We start from the raw sequence: 24,621 nt of genomic DNA, 5'->3' as shown, positions 1-24,621 counted from the left end.
TCGTCAAGATAGACAATAATAAATTTACCTAAGAACTCCCTAAGAATATCGTTCATTAAGTTTTGGAACACAGCTGGGGCATTGCTGAGTCCAAAAGGCATCACCTGATATTCAAAGTGTCCTATCGGAGTATTGAACGCTGTCTTCCATTCGTCTCCCTCCTTGATTCGGATTAGATTGTATGCCCCTTTCAGGTCAATCTTGGAAAACCAGGTTGCCCCCAAAACCTGGTTAAATAAATCCGGAATCAATGGGAGAGAGTATCTATTTTGGACAGTGATTTTATTTAATCTCCGGTAATCAATACAACGCCTAAGACCACCATCCTTCTTTTTAACAAAGAAAAACCCTGCTCCCATAGGAGAGACTGAAGGTCCAATATGCCCTTTAGCAAGGCTCTCCTTAATATAATCTTCCATAGCCTTGCGTTCGGGCCCTGAAAGATTATAAATTCGACCTTTAGGAAATTCGGCACCCTCAATTAGCTCTATGGCGCAATCATAAGGTCTATGGGGGGGTAGAACCTCTGGAGTAAGGGACGAGAACACATCAGAATATTCCTTAATAACAGAGGGTAATGTATTAGACCTTACTGAAACCCCAGCCTGGACCACGGACAAGCATGAGTCACACTTAGGTCCCAATTTCACCAACTCTCCTTTGGACCAATCAATTGTGGGGTTATGTAAATGGAGCCAAGGCAACCCTAGTACCACCTCAACCGGTAGGTTCTCCAGGACTAGAAGAGAACATCTCTCAGAGTGGCACACACCCATGGACAGAGAAATTTCAGAGGTACATGACCTCACCGTACCACCAATCAGGGGAGTAGCATCAATAGCCATGACATGGATAGGTGTAGGTAAAGCACACATTGGAATACCCAATTTACAAGCAAATTCAAAGTCAATAAAGCTGGCCGCTGAACCGGAGTCAATAAAGGCCTTACCCGGCCACTTATTAACCCCCAGAGAAATTGTTATGGGTACCAAAAGCTTACCTTTAGAAAAATCAGGGTGTACCTGGTCTTTAGGTTGTCTTGTCTTAGAAGACACTTGTTATCCAATGGCCAGGATCTCCACAGTAGAAGCACTCTCTGCATCTGCGACGAAGATTACCCCGGGTCATGCCAACCTGCATGGGTTCCTCGGTGGAGACCTCAGTGTTGTCCCTGGAAAAGGCCTCTGGCTGGACCACCATCTGAGAACAGAACTGTCGTTCTTGTCGTCTCTCTCTAACTCGTCTGTCAAGTCGGACAACTTGGGTCATCATCTCCTCTAAGGTCTCAAGAATTTGGTAATTGACCAATAGATCTTTTACATTATCAGATAGACCAGACCTAAACTGACTCTTCAGGGCTGGTTCATTCCATCCTGAGGGGACACACCACCAACTGAATTGGGTGCAATATTCCTCCGCAGGGAGATGGCCCTGAACCAGTGCCCTAAGAGCTGTCTCGGCTACCAGGGCCCTGTCTGGTTCGTCATAGAGGGTACCCAGGGCCTGAAAAAACCCCTCCACAGAAGTTAGACAACTGGCCCCAGGAGGTAACGAAAATGCCCAGTCCTGGGGATCACCCTGTAGTAGAGAAATGATAATCCCCACGCGTTGGCTCTCGAGACCGGAGGACACGGGGCGCAAACAGAAGTAGAGTTTGCAATTTACCTTAAAGGAGAGAAACCTCTTCCGGTCTCCAGAAAAGGGTTCTGGGAGCTTGATCTGGGGTTCAAAATATGGACTGGAGGACAGAGGAGTGGAAGAACCTTGCCCTAACTCACAAGAACGGAGTTTCTCTCCTAGCTCCTGCACCCTCTGTGTCAAGTTAGAGACATGGTCAGTGAGGGTAGTAAGAGGATTCATGATACAGTAGTTATTAGGCCTGTTAATCTGTAACGGTCACGTCCACACACACACAGGGGGAAGGGTAGTGACCACTGCGCTCCACCCTCACCACTGGCCCTGCCTACTTGCCTCACGAGTCCTGATGACAGGGGACAACTGGACGGCAGTCCCTAACTTAGGATATGTGCAGGGAAGACAGACAAGACAAAATACGGAACATGAACGGACTGGGTCAGAACCAAGAGAGCTACGCAGTACAACGGATTAAGCAAAGAATGCTCAGGAGAAGCCGGGGTCAAATACCAGGAGAGTAGCGAAGTACAAGAGGAGTCCTAAGAGAGTAGTCAGGTGGGAGCCGAGGTCACAAAACCAGGATGTATGCGCAGTACAGGAGGAGCAGGCAGAGGATCGTCAGGGAACAGGATCAGGTAAATATTCAGTAGTCCAACAAATAGCCAGGAACCTAGAAATTAACAGGCAACCTGTAGCCAGCAGGCTGCCTGTATTTATAGTGGGGAGTGAGGGTCATGTGACGTGGCCAGCGTCACATGACCGACAGACCAACCAGTCGAGCACCGAGTGATCAGCTCGGCGCTCAAGGCAGACTAGGAGCAGGGAGCCACCCAGCTAGTAAAGCCGCCCTGGGAATGAGGTCAAACACAGAACCTCATTCCAAAAGCTAAGCAACAGTTCTGCGGGCAATGGGGGGCCGAGTGCACCTTCGGAACCCTGTGACACTGATGATCCGAATAAGCATATTGGCTTGGCTTGTCAACAGACTGCTTTGTATTAAGCTGTGGATCTGGGTCGTCACCTGACTTGGAATGTTGATAAACGTATTGTAAGGTTCGCTGTTGTGGATCTTGGAATTCAAGTCCTGGATGGACGATGCTGCGATGACTCTTGGTTTCCTGAAATTCCGTGGCTTCTAGAAATTCTGCTTCTGCTATGGCAGCTGCTGTCTCTTTACCTGTGGCGAGTTTTTCTAGAGTCACTTCAAATTGTGCTTTCTCCCTATTCAGAGAAGCTTCAAGTTGCGCTTTCTCCATATTCAGTGAAGCTTTAAGTTGCGCTTTCTCCATCTTTATCTGCATCTCTTGTTCTGTGAAACTGGATTTTGCCTTTGCAGCTTCTGCTTTTGTGCGGGCAATAGCGGCGGCTTCTCTGATTGATGTCCTGTTAGAGCCACTTATCTGAGACCTTGTCTTGACTGAAGATGCTTGACTATTAGACATATTGTGACTGTTAGGAGACTGCTGTGATATCCGTAAGTAGGCTCTGCGTGGAAAATGGCGGGCTCTGTCTAGTCTGATCTTCTGAGCTTGTTCTCAGCAGTCGTTTCACTATACTGTCCTCATACACGTTAGCACGGTGTGTAATCTGACATGTAGCTAAACCTTTTGTCCTCTGAGAGAAAAAGAGACTGTTCCGCTTTAAGGTTCTTTTTATTGCTCGTAGACTGACAGGAAAGGTGAAACTACAGAATAAAACAGTAGCATTTAGAACAGTGGTTCTTAACCTTGTTGGAGGTACTGAACCCCACCAGTTTCATATGCGCATTCACCGAACCCTTCTTAATTGGAAAAATTAAATATGATTTTTTCTTATTCAAAACATAGGTATATATTTATACATAGGTGCACAAAGTGAATAAAACCATTAAAGAACAAAACCATTAAGAACAAAGAACAAAACCATTAAAACATGATTTTCACACAAAAATAAAAACATAATAATGAATATTTACTGCAAATCAGTGTGACTTCTGCTGTTGTCTTTCAGAGACCAGGTCAGAAATGCGCGGCTTTACCTTGGCAAGTGCCACTCTCATGTCAATTTCGCAACAAAGTCTGTTCCTTGGGGGGGCGTGGCCTGACCGGCATGGAGTGAAGACGCAGGTCGCTTCAGCTCCGGCATTATCCTGTCTGTATCCTGACCATCCGCTCTGGTGGACCCTGAATTTCTACCTAAAGACCCTCAGTGAGTCTCTGTGACTGTCCCCCCTAAGTTTCGTCCGTCCCTGTGACCTGCGGCGGCTGCCGGACAATACCCTGGGGCCGGGCCTACATACCAGACGGCATCCCTGCCTGCTGGCCAGATCTATCGGTGGGGGACCCGGTGAAAAGGGATTCCCTGCCATACTTATCTGCACCGGAGGTCGAGAGGAGCCTGGAGGCTTAATCCGGTGGGTTCCCTTTGCTTCTCCCCGGGCCGGACGGTGAGCCTGCGAATCCTGCACGTCTGGCGCTGCGGGCGCCATCTTGGCCGCAGCACTGAAGACGGCGACACCTCTCCCTCTGTAGCCAGCGCTCCAGGTAGAGAATCTTCGCTTCTCCTGTATCATCAAAGAGACTTACCTGGGGCGGTGTGACGCCGGTTGGGGTCACTGGGCCTAAGCTATCCTCAGCGCAAAGAGGTACAACAATTATACTAGGCCACAAGCGTTGTTTGCTGGAGTGCTGCTTCCTTCCCCCCCTTTTTATAACATCAAAGCGAGGGGTGTGTTGAAGAATTTATGGGCAGCAAAATGGGCACCTCAGGGCCTGCTATCCCTCCTAAGTTGATGCTCGACAATATGAGCCAAACAGATAGCCACGATGCTGGGGCTTCTTCTGAACGTCCGGAGGTGGATCTTGCAAAAGTCATGGCGGCCATTACTAACTGCCAAACGACACTCACGGTCAAAATTGACCATGTACAGGCTGACCTAACTCTCCTCAGGCATGATATCGATAAGATCCGTGAGAGAACAACTGAGGTGGAGAGAAGGCTGGGAGAGGTGGAAGATACGGTTCAACGTGAAGATTCGGTGGTCCGTGCCTTGCAGAATCAAGTTAAAACCCTAGCGGCTAAAGTGGAAGACGCTGAAAATCGAAACAGGAGAAATAATATTAGGATTATGGGCTTACCGGAGAGGGCAGAGGGTCCGTCCCCTGAGGAGTTTACGGAGCGCTTTATCAGACAAATCCTGAACCCAATTACCCTCTCGGTGACTTTTGCAGTGGAACGGGCACACAGGATTCCTACTCGTCCCTTGCCCCCTGGAGCCCCGACACGTCCTTTTATCTTTAAAGTGCTAAATTATAGAGATCGGGACGCTATTCTGGCTACGGCCCGTCGTATGAAGGACATTCATTTTGATTTATCGTCTGGATTTCCTTCTACCCGGACTTCTCTACAGAGGTGCAGAAACAACGCAGGCAATTCACAGCAGTGAGAGTTCGGTTGCGGGAGAAAGGCCTTGTCTACGCCATGATGTATCCAGCGCGTCTCAGAGTCCAGGATGGAGAAGTGGTGAAATTTTTTGCCACCCCAGAGGAGGCGTCCGACTGGCTCGATCACAGGGGCTGAGTATAATGGGACTTGTGTACTGAGAGTCTTATTTTATGTTCAGGATGGTCACTTTATATGTGGGAGCTGAATGTGCTAAAATTGTGTTGCCCTACTGCCTAGGTTCAGTTCTTGGGTTTACCTAGAGGGGTGGGTGGCAGCACGGGCCTCCCCGTCCTGATCTACTAGAGAGGAGATTGATCATGGGATATTCAAGCTTGGATAGGTTGGGGTTATCTGGGCAGGGTGGGGGGTTTTGCCCGCTGTTCTGGGCATCTTGTAATGTTTTTACTGCATTCTTGATGTATGGGTATGACTGTGTGTATGTATGGCTTGGGTGGTGCATTTTCCTCGTATGGTATAACTTTGACACTCCGCCGTAATGGCTATCTGTCGGTTTGTCTCCTGGAATGTCAGGGGACTAAATGATAAAATTAAAAGATCTCTTGTCTTCAATTTTATAAAGAAACATAACCCTGATATGTTGATATTGCAGGAGACACATCTGCAGGGGCGGAAACTGCTAGCGTTGAAGAAGCCTTGGGTGGGAGCAGCTTATCATTCGGTGTATAGTTCCAGAGCGAGAGGTGTGTCAATTCTGGTGGCGAGGTCCCTCCCCTTCCGTTCCTACTCTGTTCAGACTGACATGATGGGACGTTTTGTGATCCTACACGCTGCAATCAGAGGCATCGACTATCTTGTGATAGGAGTATATGTCCCCCCCCCCTTTTCAGAGGGATGTGTTGGATGAAATTATGAAACGAGTTGCAACGTTGCCCCCGGTGCCTCTGATTGTGCTTGGGGATTCGATGTTGGACCGGTCAATGGATAGGCTTCGCCCTGGGAGGTCACATACTGAAGCGTTGAACTCCTGGGCAGAGGTATTTGCTCTAACAGAGGGATGGAGATATATGCACCCTGATATTCGGCAGTACTCTTGCTATTCGGCTTCATATGCAGCGCTCTCCCGGATAGATTTAGCATTTCTCAGTAAGGAACTGCTGCCCTCACTAGTAGCCACGGAATACCTGCCGAGAGGCATTTCTGACCATGCCCCCCTGTTGGTGGTTCTGAGACAACCGCTTGCACCTGCCGAAAGGCAATGGAGACTAAATAGTAAATGGCTTGAGGTGCTACCGGTGGCTTGGGCTGCGCAACAGGGGATGAAAGATTATTGGGAACTTAATGAGGGTTCTACTAACCCTCTGGTGGAGTGGGAGGCATTTAAAGTTGTCCTGCGTGGTACGTTGATTCAGGCAATTGCATCATACAGGAAGGAGCTGAGTGCCACCAGAACTAAACTAGAAGATGAGGTAGTAGGGAAGGAACAGGCTTTCATCTCAGACCCCAATGATGTGAACCGTGGTTTATGGGATGAGGCACAGAGGAATCTTACCCTGCATCTCACTGAGTATACCCAGAAGAGGTTGCTGTTCCAGAGACGCCTGGTCTTTGCAGATGGTGACAAAAATGGGAGTGCCTTGGCTTTCCTGGCTAGGACTGAGGCACCGCAGACGGTAGTTCCGCACATTACCTGTGGGGATGGCTTGAAGGTATATCGGCCGGCGGATATTTGTGAACAGTTTGTTCAGTTCTACAGTATACTGACCTGTACAGTATCCACTTCCTCCCCAGATGGGATCCGTTCATTCCTTCAATCCATCCCACTTACTCCTTTGGCTGCGGCTGATAGTGGATATCTAGGGAGACCTATTGATGATGGGGAGGTCAGGGCAGCAATCGAGGACATGGCACCTGGGAAGTCACCTGGTCCGGACGGCTTCCCGATTGAATGGTACAGGTTAGACGTTAATTTGCATTCTGCACGTTTACTCAGGCTTTTTGACTATGCATGTGAATCCGGGAAGGTGCCTTCTTCCTTTGGGGAGGCGACCATCGTGGTAATTCACAAAGTCGGGAGGCCTCCAGATCAGTGTGCATCATACAGGCCGATTTCCCTTCTAAACACGGACGCGAAAATCTTAGCCAAAGTCCTGGCTAGGCGTCTTAACGGGGTGATACTGTCCATTATTGACCCAGATCAATCTGGTTTTATGCCCGGGAAGACGACTGATATAAATCTTAGGAGATTATTTACTAACTTACTTGTCAGGCACGATAATGCGGGTTCAAGAGTCTTGGCGTCCCTGGATAATGAGAAGGCCTTTGACTCGGTGGAGTGGCATTTTATTTGGGAGACAATGTTCCGTCTTGGGTTCCCTTCCTCCTTTATCAAGTGGGTCCAATTGTTATATCAGACACCTATAGCACGGATTAGAGTGAATGGAGTTATATCCCGGCCCTTCAGGTTGTATAGAGGCACTAGACAAGGGTGTCCTTTATCCCCATTGTTGTTCGCCCTGATAATGGAACCATTGACACAACTGATCAATAACAGCTCTCTGATAGAGGGGTGGACGGTGGCAGGGATTCAGGAGAAAGTATCACTATACGCGGATGACCTGTTAGTCTATTTGGCTGACCCTGGCCCCTCCCTAGAAACCCGGCTGGATGTGGTGAATGGTTATGAGAGGCACTCGGGATTACGGGTTAACTGGGCGAAGTCTAGTTTATGTATAATAGATGTAGATGAAGCTGTAGATATTTCCCCGGTATCCCCCCTGAGAGTAGTGGATAGCTTTCTTTACCTATGGATACATATTTATAGGGACCCTAGACAGTTTTGTCAATTGAACTTGAGGCCTACCATGGAATACGTCACGCGTAAGTTGGAGGCCTGGGAAAATCTTCCGCTGACCCTGGTGGGAAGAATTAACATTGTTAAGATGGTGTTGCTGCCCAAACTTCTGTATATTTATAGAGCGGCGCCAGTAAGGATCCCTAAGTCCCACTTTGTTATTTTGGATAGAACCTTGTCCCGTTTCTTGTGGCTCCATCGGCCCCCCAGACTTGCGAGAAAGACGCTGAAGGCCTCCTAAATACAGGGGGGTTTGCAGCTTCCAGATATGTATATTTATTATATAGCTACGCGCCTAATGTATGCATCTTGGTGGATTAGGGCAGATGCCAATAACCCCGCAGTGGTATTAGAGGCGGCGCTGGTTGGATCATATGAAGCTTTAACTAATCTGGTATACAGGAAGGGAAGACCCACAGGTCCTGGGATTTACACGGACTCTATGATGACAGATAGCGAGGCTTGGGTGAGGTTTGTGGAGATACATACGGAAAGTTTGGAGGGGGATACCTGGTCCCCTTATATTCCACTATGGCGTAACAATCTCCTTCCAGAGCTCTTGCACCTTTCCGATTTTGAATTCTGGCCTAGGAAGGGCCTTAAGTATCTAACACAATTGTTCCATGAAGGGATCTTCCGCTCCTTTGAGAGCCTACGAGCGGAGTTCCAGCAACCCCAGACGAGCTTTTACCGCTTCCTCCAACTGAGACATGCCTGTGAGAAACAATTTAAAGCCCTATCCTTAAATTTAGAGTGCGGCCCACTAGAGTCAGTAGCCAGGAGGAAAATCCCATGTAAACCTATTTCTTCCTTTTATGCTGAAATTGTTAAAATGCAAGAATCTCCTATTAGGCGTTTCTTTGTTAAATGGGCTGAGGATATCCCCGAGTTGGAAGATTCTCATTTGGAGGAGTGGCGTCTGAGATGGAGGACGTCGGTTATAAGTGCGAGAGATCCGCTCATTCAAGCGAAATGGATGCACAGAGTGTACTTGACCCCACTGCGTCTCTATCAGATGCGGCAGTTACCGAATCCAGGATGTGATAGATGTGGGGAGGTGAGGGGCTCTTTCTTCCATATGGTGTGGCTCTGCCCGGTGATAAAGACATATTGGAAAGGAATTTGTAACTTTATTAATGTTAAGTTGGGGCTCCCAGGGATCTGTAATCCAGTAATATGCTTACTAGGGTTAGTTTCTGAAGTTACTCCTTCCAAATATAATAGAATACTGTTAAGATTGTTGATGTTCTATGGGAGGAAGAATATACTTTTGAACTGGAAACCGCCCAAGTGTCCTACAGTGAGCCAATGGGTACTCCTTATAAATAATGACCTGCAAATGTATAAATTGACATACGAGGCAAGGGGATTGACTGATCGATTTGATAATATCTGGGGCCTTTGGGTCCAGGCTGAGGGTACGACTTGAAGTCATTGACGATGGCGAATGTATCACCCATTGTATGTATGTGAGAGTGTTTGTGTATGAGTGAGTTCTAAAAATCTTAGTGACAACAGCGACACCTTGTATTAAAGTCATTTATATGTCTTTTATGGTCAAGATATATGTTAATAATGGACTTGCTGATGTGAGTGCATGTCTCATGGAAGATTGTTCTTCTTTGTTCTCCCTCAGGGAGTGTTGTATTAAATGCAAAAATGTTAAATAAACACTATTAAAAAAAAAAAGTCTGTTCCTTTTCTTCGTTTTTATGTCCAGCATCCTTGAAAAGGATTGCTCGCAAAGATATGTTGTAACAAACGGTATGAAAAACTCCAGAGCTTTCTTAGCAATAACAGGGTACGTTACCATTTGTTGACACCAAAACGTTGAGAGCGTTGTTGTTCTGAAGAGTTGCTGTTGAACCTGGCTCTGCTGAAGTTCAATGATTTCATGGAGGTATTCATCATTGACATCTGTTGTCTCAACACTAAATGTGAACGGCTGTCTCACCCATGCTGGATATGACTCTCTTGTAGGGAAGTATCCATCAAGAGACGTTGCAAGCTCATCTAAGTGCGTGGCAATTGCTTGCTTCAGTTCCGTGGGTACAGAAATGTCTCCGATTCCAGATACATCTTCGATCTTACTTACACAGTCGTCTAGCAGGGGAAAGTTTGCGAAGTTATCGTTCTCTATTCGTCGTTTCCATAACGGTAGCTTTTTTTTAAAAGCCTTCAGGTTTTCTTCCGCTTCGATGATGTTGACTCCACCACCCTGCATCTGTTGATTGAGATGATTTAGAGCTGCAAAGATATCAGTCATGTACGCTAAAATGAGAATGAACTCAGAATCTTTGAAGCAATCTGCATGACAATGTTGGTGCTCTTGCAAAAACAGGGCTAATTCCACACGCACGTCAAAAACACGATTCAACACCTGTCCCCGGGATAACCACCGAACGTTGGAATGGTACAGAAGTACCTCAAATTCAGATCCCATTTCTTTACACAGCTCCCTGAAGATGCGGTGCCTCAGAGCACTATTTTGCACATAGTTCACACATTCCACTACAATTTTAAATACTTCTGCCAGTTTTCGAGGCAAGGTTTTTGTTGCCAATGCATGCCTCTGCAGAATACAATGCGTAACAATGATGTGTGGTGCATCGGCTTTCACTAGCGCACCAAAACCAGACTTTCTTCCCAGCATGGCTGGAGCTCCATCTGAACAAACTGCAGAAACCATATCCCACGAAAGATTGTTGTCTTTGAAGAAGTCATCCACAAGTTTCTTCACATCGGCTGCCTTAGTTGTTGTTGTAAGAGGCTTACAAAATAAAAACTCTTCCTTTATCACGTCGTCTTTCACATAGCGCACGAATACTGCAAGCTGGCTTAGATTGGAGACGTCTGTGGTCTCGTCGAGTTGAAGGCTAAATTTTGCCGGGCTTGAAATCAGATCTGCAACTATTTGAGCCAAGATGTCTTTGCTCATGTCCTCTATTCTGTCGCTGATGGTGTCATTTGAAAGAGGAATTTGGGATAACTTAACTTCAGCCGCTTTTCCCAGCATGATATTTGCCATCTTCAACACAGCTGGTTTTATGAGTGTTTCACCAATGGTGTGGGGTTTGCCCTGCTTTGCGATCAGGTAAGCAACTTCGTACGATGCTATGAGGATCGGTTTGTTGATGGGTACAAAGCCGAGAACAGGCAGACTAGCCTTTTCATCGAATCTGGCTCTCCTCACCTTGAATTCAGCGAGCGTTGTGTTCTTGTATTTTCCATCTCCATGCAGCTTAAGGAAGTGTTCTCTTAGTTTTGCCGGTGCTAGACTAGAATTGCTCAACTTGGCATTGCAAATCATACAGTTAGGACGCTGACTCCCATCACGTTCCGTTATACTGTACATGTGAATCCATATTGTACATATTCGTCCGACCACTTTCTTTTTTTGCTCGACATAGTTAGTATGAAGGGATAGGCCAAGCGATGTTGCGTGATCACCTGCAGCCAATGATGGACAAGCGGGGCGAGTCGGGTGTGTGTCTTGACCTCCAGGGCCGGACTGGGGATACAAAGCAGCCCTGGAAAAAAAATCTATGTCAGCCCCATAAGTCACTGCGCCTAATATACTACTGCCCCCCCCTCTCCACTATCTAATACACTGCTGCCCCCTCCCCACCACCCCCAATACACTGCTGAACACCCTCCCACCCCCCTAATACACTGCTTATCCCCTCCCACCCCCTAATAAACTGCTGACCCCCCTCCCAACCTCCTAATACACTACTGACCCCCAGCCTCCCAGCCACCCCAATACACTGCTGACCCCCCAGTCCCTCAATACACTGCTGACCCCCTCCCAAAACAATCCCAGCCCCCCTAATACAAAGATGACCCCCTTCCCAGCCCCCCTAATTCACTGCTGACCCCCCCTTCTAGCCACCCCAATACACTGCTGACCCCCATCCTTGACACCCCAATACACTGCTGACCCCCACCATCCCAGCCCCCCAATACACAGCTGGACCCTCCAATACAATGCTGACCCCTTAAATACAATACACAATAGGTCCTCCAAGCCCCTTTACTCTTACCTGTAGTACAACAGGTCAGCTTAGCTCAGTGATGCCGGTGTCTGTGTGCAGGAGGGACAGGATGCCGTCGCCGCCACCATGCTGTGCAGTCACTAGATCCGCCGCCGCGCAGCCGCCGGATATGACGTCATTTCGTCATATGCCGCTCACATCCGGCGGCTGGCGGAAGCAAAATCATTGCGCTCGCTCGGCTCTTCTGATCATGAGTCGCAGCGGGCGCAAAAGGAGTCTGAGTAACAGGAAATAAATATTTTCCTGTCTTGTGGCAGCCACCTATTAAAGCGGCCCCCCAGGGCCGGCGGCCGAACCCGCGAGACTGACTCACCGAACCCCTGGGGTTCGATCGAACCCAGGTTAAGAACCACTGATTTAGAACATAAATATTCATGGTACATGGCATAAGACACAGAAGTATCTGCTATATATTTAGTACATGGGATAATACGATGATAGTAATGAGCTATGAAACAAGTAACATATATAAACTATGGTAAATTTAGGAGCTCTTCTCGTTTTCAAACCTGGTTGGACACAGGTGATTGTACCTGGTCTACTTGATATGCTGTCACGACCTTTCCCCTACTCCCACCTCCTTTCCCCCCCCTCCTTTCCCCCCCCTGTCTTTTGTTTCGTCGTGTTTCGTTTTTGTCTGTCCCCCCTGTCTGTGCTAGTTTAACGATTCAGTCTGTTTCACCTAAGAGTTACATATTAGTAGCCCTTTGTTTAACCTGCCTTTATTGAGTAACTCAGGAATTTGTCCTAAGTTTCTAACGCCTTTCCTTTCAGCAGTCAAGGTTCTTCATGTTACACTTTATGTACCTCGTATTGCTGAACCTCTCCCTTAGTACTTATTTGGTGGCAATTGACTTCTCTGGTCCTCATTGTTGTGACCCAGAGAAATATGTTGGTCTCTGAACCCATTTGTGCACTTTATTTTTTGTTTCACATGATCTTGGAAATGGAAGTGGAGATATATGCTTCATACAATGTCTTGGTTGCTATGTATGATTGTTATGTTCTTTGTCTTTTTCTATTTAATAAAAATAGATTCAACACTAAACTATGGTAAATGTCACAAGATAGTGCTCTTACCGACTATGCTTGAAAACAGGCTAAATAACAGATGATGGGGCAGGAAAACCAGTGAGAAGGTTTGGCTCCTGAGACATAAGACGGTGGCTGCTTGCTGTACCAGCACAAGACTAGCAAGAACCAGGAACTACCCACAATACCCTGGGACTCCCATAATGCATAGAGAAAAACAGGCTGAATGAAATACATAAACTCACCAGTAGATGGTGCTGTTACCGCACAATGTAATGCACATGAATTACAACACAGATAAATATGCAATATCAACTGATAAACACACAAACAACTGGATCTACATCTAGGGACAGAACACGTTTTACTAGAGACTAGAAAACCTAAAACTCAAGCTCCCTTTCAGAGGGGAGGGCAACTTAAATACCTAGGGACAGGGTGGGAAAGGATTTGGACGTGCGCATGCTGACCTTTCAAGAGGCTGAGAGTAAGCATGCATGTGCACTATAGAGCAGGCCTGGAAGCCTTTAAAGTAGGATTGGCTCACAGAAGACCATGGTGGGTGGAACCAGAACTGTGGAAGGAAGAGGAGTGGGGCCACTGTGAGTAGGGCGGTGTCTGGGCCTACAGGAAGGAGTGAGGCAGCGGTGGGTGAAGGATATCAGTACAACACTATTTCCTGACCCCATGGACTTCTGGGGAGGAAAATTGAACCAGTGACTAGAAGTTGCCCACTTTGCTATTGCTGAATTGTCTTGTCAATACTTCACTGTGATTTCAGAGAGAGGTTTCAGCTCAGCAGGTGCCGTTATTACACCCAAATAAGCAACATTGTCCTGCACCATTGTCGAAAACATTACCTTTATCAAAATGAATCCGACACATGGATGCCTGAGGATTTGCACACATTTTACCATGATGACAATGAATAGATCTGCTATTGTTGACAGTAGATGTTTATCACCAACCTAATGAAGCAACTGCTGATAAATGTATATGTATCCTAAGATAAATGTGAGTAAATGGGCCAGTTGTTCTAACACCATAACATGTCAGTATAAAAACTGGCCATGAAATACAAAGAAATTGTAATCAAGGGAATGTTATGGCAGTTGGTGTGGAAACACTGTACCAACCAACCGGTTTGACTTTGGGCTAGATCTAAGGGTGTTATCCAGCCAGTCCGCAGGTATTCACCCTTTATCCCCAAACAGGGATTTAGACTTCACTGCAGGGAACCACCAGGCCGCTACCTTCTGGAATAATCCTAATGCGGTTGGGTAGCTGACTTTTGGGAGTCAGAGACACTGGTGCAGGGCACCGAGAGATCAATCAAACTCATAGTCAGTGACAGGCCAAGGTCAGGACAGGCAGAATCCATGCAAATCTGAGAACCATAACCAAGGTCACGGCAAGCGGCGCTGGATCAATATGAAAAATCACGAACAGGTCAGGTTAGGCAACAGAGAAACAATCAAGAAACAGGCAGAGGTAGGCACCACTACCAGGGAAGGTGCCTTAAATATCTACTGGTTGCTAGTCATTGGTTGGTGAAGATTTGGATGTAAAGCAGCAGCAGTGAGCTTGAGCCGCCCGTGTAACAGGGGAATTATCATATAATTAGGTTTAGTAAAAATTATGTATAGCCATTGAAGGTCCGCAGTGCAGTGTCCAGATGTCCTCTCCAAATATCCCAACAACCGATTACATACTATCAGTACACTTGTATATTTCATTATAGTCATAAAATAAGTATCACAATTAAAATTTCCTTTTGAGATCAAAAATAAAAATACATGTAATGAAAGGATATTTAATCCAGCTCAGCACCATGGGAAAGTTCATCTAATCCTATTAAAAAACAAAACCTCACGAAGCTTTATAAGGGAAAAGGTTCAAAGAATCTGGCAGCCCCAATGCAAAGAGGCAAAATGAGAAAACCTGGCTACATCCTCAAAGGATACAAAATGTTGGTCATTAAAGGGGTTCCGTAGCTTTTTATTACTGGTCATGTATCCTTTGCAGAGATCATCAGCATCTGATCGGTGGGGGTCCGACACCCGGGAATTCTGCCGATCAGCTGTTTGAGAAGGCAGTGGCGCTGGATGTAGCACTGCGGCTTTCTTGCTGTTTCCCGCAGGCCAGTGATGTCATGACTACTACTATAAATTGACATTTCCGCCAAATTTACAATGGTAAAATATAATCATTTCTTGATTGCAGATATGGGAACATGCTTAGTGTGTCCTAACGATCACTGGTCAAATGGAAGAAGAGATTCCTGCGTTCCAAGACCGATTGAATTCCTGTCTTATGGAGACACACTGGGGTCATCTCTAATTATTATAAATCTTACATTTTGCCTTGTGACTATAGTTGTGTTGGGGATATTTATAAAAAATAAAGATTCTCCAATTGTGAAAGCCAATAACCAGAATCTCAGTTTCTTACTTCTCCTCTCACTCATCTTCTCATTTTTATGTCCTCTCTTATTCATTGGACGTCCCTCAGATATATCATGTCTCCTCCGACAAGTGACCTTTGGAATCATTTTTAGCCTTGCAGTTTCTTCAGTCTTAGCTAAAACAGTGACTGTAGTCTTAGCTTTTCAAGCCATTAAACCAGGCAGGACACTGAGGCAGTGGATGAAGAGACACCTCTCCACATCCTTACTTGTTATAGGTTCATCTGGAGAAGTTTTGATCTGTGTCCTCTGGTTGTTTTATTCTCCACCATTCCCAGATTATAACACTGGAATAGAGGTTGGAAAGATAATCTTACAATGTATTGAGGGATCTGCCATTGCTTTCTACTTGTCCATCGGCTACATTGGATTTCTGGCAATGATGAGCTTTATTGTAGCTTTCTTGGCCAGAAGACTTCCAGACACCTTCAATGAGGCTCAGTACATCACCTTCAGCATGCTGGTGTTCTGCAGTGTGTGGATCTCCTTCATCCCGGCCTATCTCAGCACCAAGGGGAAGTACATGGTGGCTGTGGAAGTTTTTGCCATCTCATGTTCCAGTGCTGGACTTCTGGGCTGTATCTTCATTCCCAAATGTTACATTATTCTACTGAGACCAGAACTCAACACAAAGTCCAATATAAGGGTCATAAGAAGACATTGTACAGGAGAATTTTGATTTGTGTTTCAATGTACAGTTGTAGCCGAGCTAAACTTGACTCTGATAACACATGGCACGGTCTTATCTTGGTTTTCTTGTGACAAAAACCATTGAAATCCATTGAAAAGTTTGTTACCTTTCTCTTCCTATTATTTACTTAATGCGTTAACCATCAAGTTTAGCTCGGCTGCATCTGTATTTATTACTCTTTTAAATTTGTATCATTTAGTTATATATCTCCTCTCGTATCGGTCTGGATCTTCCTCAATCAGTTTTTTTAATTAAAGGGGTTATCCGAGTTAAATCAATATATGTTAAGGTGGCTTAAAACATTATTAAAAACACATTTCTAATGTACATTCATTATTTATTCTGCTGTGTTTCCACACGCCCGATGCGGGTCACGTGACCCCTGACGTCACTCACCAGGCTCCGGCGGTGATGTCTCGTTTACAGGCTTCTCCCTGCTTGAGGTAGGGGCCCGGCTCTGTAAAGGAAATGAAGTAGGGCCCCCTGTCTCTCTGTATCTGGCTGCCGCGGCTCCTGTGCGGGATCGCTCATGCGCGATCCTTATCAGTGCCGGCAGCCGTGAAGAAAGATTCCATGGATTCCAAAGCTCCCTCCCTCCGGTCCACCAGTGTGCCCGCTGCCCTGCATCTGGCGATCTGTACTAGCCCCAGCTGGTAGCTCAAAACCACCCCCAGGAACATCACAGAGGAAATCATTGTCCATAATATAGAAATTGCTGTGATATAGCTTAGATACATATACGTGTCATAGAGCTTAGATACATATAGTTGTCATAGAGCTTAGATACATATGTGTCATAGAGCTTAGATACATATAGTTGTCACCGAGCTAAAATACATATAAGTGTCATAAAGCTTAGATACATATAGCAGTCATATAGCTTAGATACATATAGGCGTCATATAGCTTAGATACATATACAGTTGCAAGAAAAAGTATGTGAACCCTTTGGAATGATATGGATTTCTGCACAAATTGGTCATAAAATGTGATCTAATCTTCATCTAAGTCACAACAATAGACAATCACAGTCGGCTTAAACTAATAACACACAAAGAATTAAATGTTACCATGTTTTTATTGAACACACCATGTAAACATTCATAGTGCAGGTGGAAAAAGTATGTGAACCCCTAAACTAATGACCTGCGATTAAGAATTGTTGACTTTCATAAAGCTGGAAAGGGTTAAAAAAGTATCTCCAAAACCCGTGCTGTCCATCAGTCCACGGTAAGACAAATTGTCTATAAATAGAGAAAGTTCAGCACTGCTACTACTTCCCTAGGAGTAGCCGTCCTGTAAAGATGACTGCAAGAGCACAGCGCAGACTGCTCAATGAGGTGAAGAAGAATCCTAGAGTGTCAGCTAAAGACTTACAAAAGTCTCTGGCATATGCTAACATCCCTGTTAGCGAATCTACAATACGTAAAACACTAAACAAGAATGGATTTCATGAGAGGATACCACAGAGGAAGCCACTGCTGTCCAAAAATAACATTGCTGCACGTTTACAGTTTGCACAAGAGCACCTTGATGTTCCACAGCAGTACTGGCAAAATATTCTGTGGACAGATGAAACCAAAGTTGAGTTGTTGGGAAGAAACACACAACACTATGTGTGGAGAAAAAGAGGCACAGCACACCAACATCAAAACCTCATCCCAACTGTGAAGAAGGGTGGTGGGAGCATCATGGTTTGGGGCTGCTTTGCTGCGTCAGGGCCTGGACGGATTGCTATCATCAAAGGAAAAATGAATTCCCAAGTTTATCAAGACATTTTGCAGAAGAACTTAAAGCCATCTGTCCACCAGCTGAAGCTCAACAGAAGATGGGTGTTGCAACAGGACAACGACCCAAAGCATAGAAGTAAATCAACAACAGAATGGCTTAAACAGAAGAAAATACGCCTTCTGTAGTGGCCCAGTCAGAGTCCTGACCTCAACCCGATTGAGATGCTGTGGCATGACCTCAAGAAAGCGATTCACACCAGACATCCCAAGAATATTGCTGAACTGAAACAGTTCTGTAAAGAGGAATGGTCAAGAATTACTCCTGACCGTTGTGCACGTCTGATCTGCAACTACAGGAAACATTTGGTTGAAGTTATTGCTGCCAAAGGAGGTTCAACCAGTTATTAAATCCAAGGGTTCACATACTTTTTCCACCTGCACTGTGAATGTTTACATGGTGTGTTCAATAAAAAACATGGTAACATTTAATTCTTTGTGTGTTATTAGTTTAAGCAGACTGTGATTGTCTATTGTTGTGACTTAGATGAAGATCAGATCACATTTTATGACCAATTTGTGCAGAAATCCATATCATTCCAAAGGGTTCACATACTTTTTCTTGCAACTGTAGGTGTCATAATGCTTAAATACATATAGGTGTCATAGAGCTTAGATACATATAGCCGTCATATATGACACCTATATGTATCTAAGCTCTATGACTGATATATGTATCTAAGCTATATGACACCTATATGTATCTAAGCTCTATGACACCTATATGTATCTAAGCTATATGACACCTATATGTATCTAAGCTCTATGACTGCTATATGTATCTAAGCTATATGACACCTATATGTATCTAAGCTATACGATAGCTATATGTATCTAAGATTTATGACTGCTATATGTATCTAAGCTATATGGCAGCTATATGTATCTAAGCTATATAGCAGCTATATGTATCTAAGCTATATGACTGTTATTTGTTTCTAAGCTATATGACAGCTATATGTAGCAAAGCAATATGGCAGTTTTATGTATCTAATCTATATGACACCTATATGTATCTAAGCAATATGACTGCTATATGTATCTAAGCTATATGACACCTATATGTATCTAAGCTATATGACACTTACATATAGCAGTCATATAGCTTAGATACATATAAGTGTCATATAGCTTAGTTACATATAGGTGTCATATAGCTTAGATACATATAGCTGTCATATAGCTTAGATACATATGTGTCATATAGCTTAGTTACATATAGGTGTCATATAGCTTAGATACATATAGCTGTCATATAGCTTAGATACATATAGGTGTCATATATCTTAGATACATATAAGTGTCAATGAGCTTAGATACATACAGCTGTCATATAGCTTAGATACATATAGGTGTTATATAATTTAGATACATATAGCAGTCATATAGCTTAGATACATATATCTAAATTATATAACACCTATATGTATCTAAGCTATATGACAGCTGTATGTATCTAAGCTCGATGACACCTATATGTATCTAAGATATATGACACCTATATGTATCTAAGCTATATGACACCTATATGTATCTAAGCTATATGACTGCTATATATATCTAAGGTATATGATGGCTATATGTATCTAAACAATATGACAGCTAACATTTTTTATTACTCATTCCAAAAACAGTGCATCTTAAGAGTCCTGTATTGTTATTTATCGCCACTACCTCCACGAGTCGGGAGTGTGTGATTTGCCCCCCACCCGCTTGCCTTCCTTGGATGTTTCTCAGGCTCCCTCTCCGGAATTAAACACTGATTCCCCGTTACCCGTAGTTTACAATGGTTTTGAGCAGACAATTACATCGAAAGTTGATAGGCCTGATATCCGAATGGATCGTCACCGTCATGGGGACGTGCCATCGGCCCCAGGATAACTAGAGTCACCAAAGCGGCAGCAGGTCCTCGCCCCTAAGGTTTTAGATGGTCAGATCAGCAGGCCCTTACTCCAAATGTTTTTGAGGGTCACTAGCAGGCCATCAATCACAATTTTTAAAGAGTGTGTAGGATGCCCTCCTTTATGTGTAACTAAGGGTGTATCGGAGTGCCTCTTCCTTGTACTTGCACTTTATATTCAGGAAAGAATGTTTTCTATCAATTTTTCTATTTGGACAACATAGTTCCCAGCGAGTCCAAGATGCATCCATACATCCGCCCCATGCTGTTACAGAACCATTTCGGTGGTGTTACCAACAATTTCTGACATTTTCTTATGAACCAGGCCCCCCCCCTCTTCAGAGCAGGGGGTACCTGGTTTAATGCTCGGGTTCTCCCATTGACTTCCATTATACTCAGGTTCTCGGTTGAGCACCTGAATATCACGATGTGTTCGGCCCGAGCCCCCGAGCACTAAGGTGCTCGATCAACACTAGTAGTTATATCAGTGAAATGTGTATGACAGAAACCCTTTAAATTTGTCTCCTTTTCTAAATGATTATGCCCTTTGTCTGGCACATACCCTGTTTCCTCACCCCCATGGACTTCTGGGGAGGCATTGTCTTGTCTTGTCCAGCCTCCATTGTACTGTCGTACAGAGTATTCAGTGAGGCAAATGGCATCTTCCACCAAATGTAATGAATTATTAATAGCTGCAGGTAAAGATTGTCTCATTTTTTAAATATTGCCCAGTTCCATGTCTTCACCAAATCTAATTCTGCTGTATATTTCTGGAAACCTTTCTGTAAAAAATGTCTAGTTTTCAAAAAGGCTGCACGGTTCCGTGATTTCTCCCAAAATGTATTAGTCTCTATGGCAGTATTACTTCTTGACAGCTGTCTGTAAAATTTGTCTAATTTTGAAATTCATTCTTCTTCTTAATTCATTCTTCTGCCCCTTCACCCACATTGTATTCTTCTCTATGACATTGGTACTTATGGCCATTTGTGTGTAAATACTGCTTCATTTTCAAAATGTTGCGCAGTTCTGCGCCTTCAACCACATTTTATTCTGCTACATAATATTTGCACTTCTGGCCGGCTGTCTTTTGTTAAATTATTTAAAATTGTCTTGTTTTGTACATGACTGTGTGCCCTTTCTCTGACACATACACTGTTTATGGGCAGTGGGTGTGAACCTACTATACCAACAGACCGGTTTGGCTTAGGGGTAACACTAAGGGCATTATCCAGTCAATCCTCTGGTATTAACCCTTTAACCCCTGACAGGGACAAACTTTGATGCAGGCAGGTAAGAGGCACCAGTGAAATGCAGCGAAGGATGAGATAATATGTGTAGTCTGGAGATAGGCCAAGGTTAGGGCAAGCAGTATACAAGGGTATAGGAGAGACACGCCAAGGTCAGGACAGGCCGCAGGAGGGCAATCCGAGAAACAGGCTAAGGTCAGGAATGGCAACTAGAAATCAGAGTTGGTAGTCAGACTGGAGTAAGGTACATGGGTAGTAAGACAGAAAATACACCTTTGCATTTTCACCCGTTTAGGCCACTGTTTTCAGTGAGTTTTTTTGTTTTTATGTGTATGGAATGTGCCACTTTATTTTGTTGGTAACATTCTTTTGCACCTGGTAGCTTCTGTGTCACGTGGTCTGTTGTGGGGGCAGCTCACAGCTTTATCCTGCCTCAAAGTAGAAAATGGTATAAAAACGGCTCCAGAAAGCAATTTTCATCCTCTTAAAAACTTCTCCTTTAATTCATGATATTCAACAGCAGATACCGTCACTTCATATGCAGAGCTCGTTTACGCGTTTCAGACAATTCGTCCTTAATCGTAACATGGTATCATGGTGGAAAGCATGGTTTAAATGTTACACTTGTCCCACCTCCCTGCAGGGGGGGGGGGGGGATCCTTCATTGGTTAATCCACCATGGTAACACCTGTCACCCATTTACATATTGGATTTCGTGTTTCCTTCACACTGGGGTTTCATCTTACGCCCTATTAACCCCTGCCACTCTTGTTCCTCTACATAACACATTAAGGGCTTGACATGCACAGATTAGTGCCTGGTCAGGACCAGAAAACGCACCGTGTGAACGGCTACATGTTACATAAATCACAGCTAATAACAATCCACATTTCGTTTTTCACCACATTATATGTAACTACACTGGGACATGACATGAAGGTCTCAATGCTGGATCCATAACATATATTGCAGTCATTGGTATATGTACATTGATTCCTTCTTCAGGTTCAGGCCCGCAGGAACCCTCGTGTTTAACCTAAAAATCCAACATGCTTCACGGAGGAGAAGTTTCTGATGAAAGTCTCCTCCGCGTAGGGGTGCACTCACTTTTTCTATCCCATAGGCACAAAAGGATCTAGTTCGGCGGGCGTGAACCTGAACAAAGTGTTTGGGCTCCCACCCTGTCTAATTCCCTTTCCCCATCCCTCTTTTCGTCAAGAATAGGGGGGGGGGGGGGCAATTGTCTGAGTTACATTGGTTTTACTAAATGTTGGGGCAGCCCATGCAAGACATGCAGTTTTCTTGTCCCCAAAAAACATTTTGACAACTTTGATCACTCCCTTAGTTTTGCTATAAAAAGCTATATTAACTGCAATACCAGGGTCGTGGTGTCCATTATTGTATGTACTGAGTGTGATCTCATGTGGGAAGCACCACACGGAAATGAATAGGGTATTAGAACACCCCAATTATATTGCTAACTCCGCTCTGATAAATATCTCTAATGCGGCCAAACACTTTGTTCAGGTTCACGCCCGCCGAACTAGATCCTTTTGTGCCTATGGGATAGAAAAAGTGAGTGCACCCCTACGTGGAGGAGACTTTCATCAGAAACTTCTCCTCTGTGAAGCATATTGGATTTTTAGGTTAAACACGAGGGTTCCTGCGGGCCTGAACCTGAAGAAGGAATTCATGTATATATACCAATGACTGCAATATATGTTATGGATCCAGCATTGAGACCTTCATGTCATGTCCCAGTGGAGTTACATATAATGTGGTGAAAAACCAAATGTGGATGGTTATTACCTGTGATTTATGTAACATGTAGCCGTTCACACGGTGCGTTTTCTGGTCCTGACCAGGCACTAATCTGTGCATGTCAAGCCCGTAATGTGTTATGTAGAGGAACAAGAGTGGCAGAGGTTAATAGGGCGTAGGATGAAATCCCAGTGTGAAGGAAACATGAAATCCAATATGTAAATGGGTGACAGGTGTTACCATGGTGGATTAACCAATGAAGGATCCCCCCCCCCCCCTGCAGGGAGGTGGGACAAGTGTAACATTTAAACCATGCTTTCCACCATGATACCATGTCACGATTAAGGACGAATTGTCTGAAACGCGTAAACGAGCTCTGCATATGAAGTGACGGTATCTGCTGTTGAATATCATGAATTAAAGGAGAAGTTTTTAAGAGGACAAAAATTGCTTTCTGGGGCTGTTTTTCTACTATTTTCTACTTTACCGTACCTGGGGACTCACCCAAAGACTCCTGAATACGGGCAGAAAGGCCAGATACAAGGTGAGCTGGAAAAAAGTGTGCTTCTTTATCCTACTTCACAGTGCATTGGTGATACCACTATGGAGGCATGTGAGAGCCTGGCTGTGAGTTGGTTTCTAGCACTGATTCAGACCTTGTTCACACACCACGGACAGTTGAGTGGTAGGACCCCAAGCGTGCTGAGACACCGTGACGTGGGGCATGAGGGGCTCCGATATGTTCCTGACTGGAAGATATTGGCAAAGTTCTCAGCTTTTAACATCGGCCTGGGGAATTAGCTAGTACTGTCAGTTGTGTATCATTTTGGTGCATTTTTTGCATTTTTTTTGGTATGTATATATTTTTTCATCTGCACAATGTATCTTTTTGTGTAAGATGTTCTTGTGGTGCATGCTGTCCGTCCCGGCATCCTCCACTGTACGCATTTTTTGCTGGGGATTGCCGTTGTCTGCGGACAGCATGCGGAGGAATTGCTTACCCGGTTATAGACACGCTACAGTGTCTGGGTTTGGAGCATTTTCACCCGTTTAGGCCACTTTTTTCAGTGAGTTTTTTATACGAGAGACAAAACCAAAGTCAGTACAGGCAGCAGGAGGGCAATCCGAGAAACAGGGAAAGGTCAGGAATGGCAACTAGAAATCAGAGTTGGTAGTCAGACTGGAGTAAGGTACATGGGTAGTAAGACAGAAAATACACCTTTGATTTTTACTAGACACTAGAAAAACTAAAACTCAGACACCCTCCCAAAGGGAAAGGCACCTTAACTACCTAGAGAAACCAACCTATTGGCTAGGGAAGGATTTGGACGTGCGCAAGCTGACTTTGCAAGAGGCCAAGAAGAAGCACACATGTCCTATAGAGCAGGGATGGAGACCTGTAAAGTAGACACCAAGGCTTGGCTCACAGAGGATGCCAGAGGATGGAGGAACCAGAGTTGTGGAAGAGAGGGGAGTGGGGCTGGTCACTGTGAGTAGTGCAACATCTGTGCCAACAGAAAGAAGTGAGACAGCAGGGGCAATGTTATCTCCTGATCCCAAGGATTCCTGGGAAGGCAGATTGAAACAGTGGCTGGAACTGGCCCAGTTTGCTATCACTGAAAGGGTTTCTACCACTTCGTTTTCACATAATTAGCTTTCAGACACTAGCGATCCGCTAGTGTCTGCTCTCCCAAACCATCCTAATATAATTGCTTTTGGGGCAGCCGTTTCGCTAAAAAAAGAACTTTTATTGATATGCTAATGAGCCTCTAGGTGCTATGGGGGCGTCATTAGAACCTAGAGGATCGGTCTAC

At 44.8% G+C, this 24,621-nt stretch overlaps 1 protein-coding gene across 1 annotated transcript in view; it reads left to right on the top strand.

Moving 5' to 3' along the window:
• The window catches only part of LOC120998908 (vomeronasal type-2 receptor 26-like), a 125,024-nt gene extending 108,924 nt beyond the window's left edge, over window positions 1–16,100 (top strand). Inside the window, exon 5 of the mRNA XM_040429787.1 lies at window positions 15,181–16,100. Coding sequence (XP_040285721.1) covers window positions 15,181–16,100 — 920 coding nt within the window. The remainder of the gene's footprint in view (window positions 1–15,180) is intronic.
• The last annotated feature ends 8,521 nt before the right edge of the window (window positions 16,101–24,621 follow it).

The sequence above is a fragment of the Bufo bufo genome, chromosome 4 (genome assembly GCF_905171765.1).
Source record: "Bufo bufo chromosome 4, aBufBuf1.1, whole genome shotgun sequence".
Taxonomy (NCBI): domain Eukaryota; kingdom Metazoa; phylum Chordata; class Amphibia; order Anura; family Bufonidae; genus Bufo; species Bufo bufo.
Note: the sequence above shows the minus strand (reverse complement) of the source record. Positions and strands in the feature narration are given on the sequence as shown.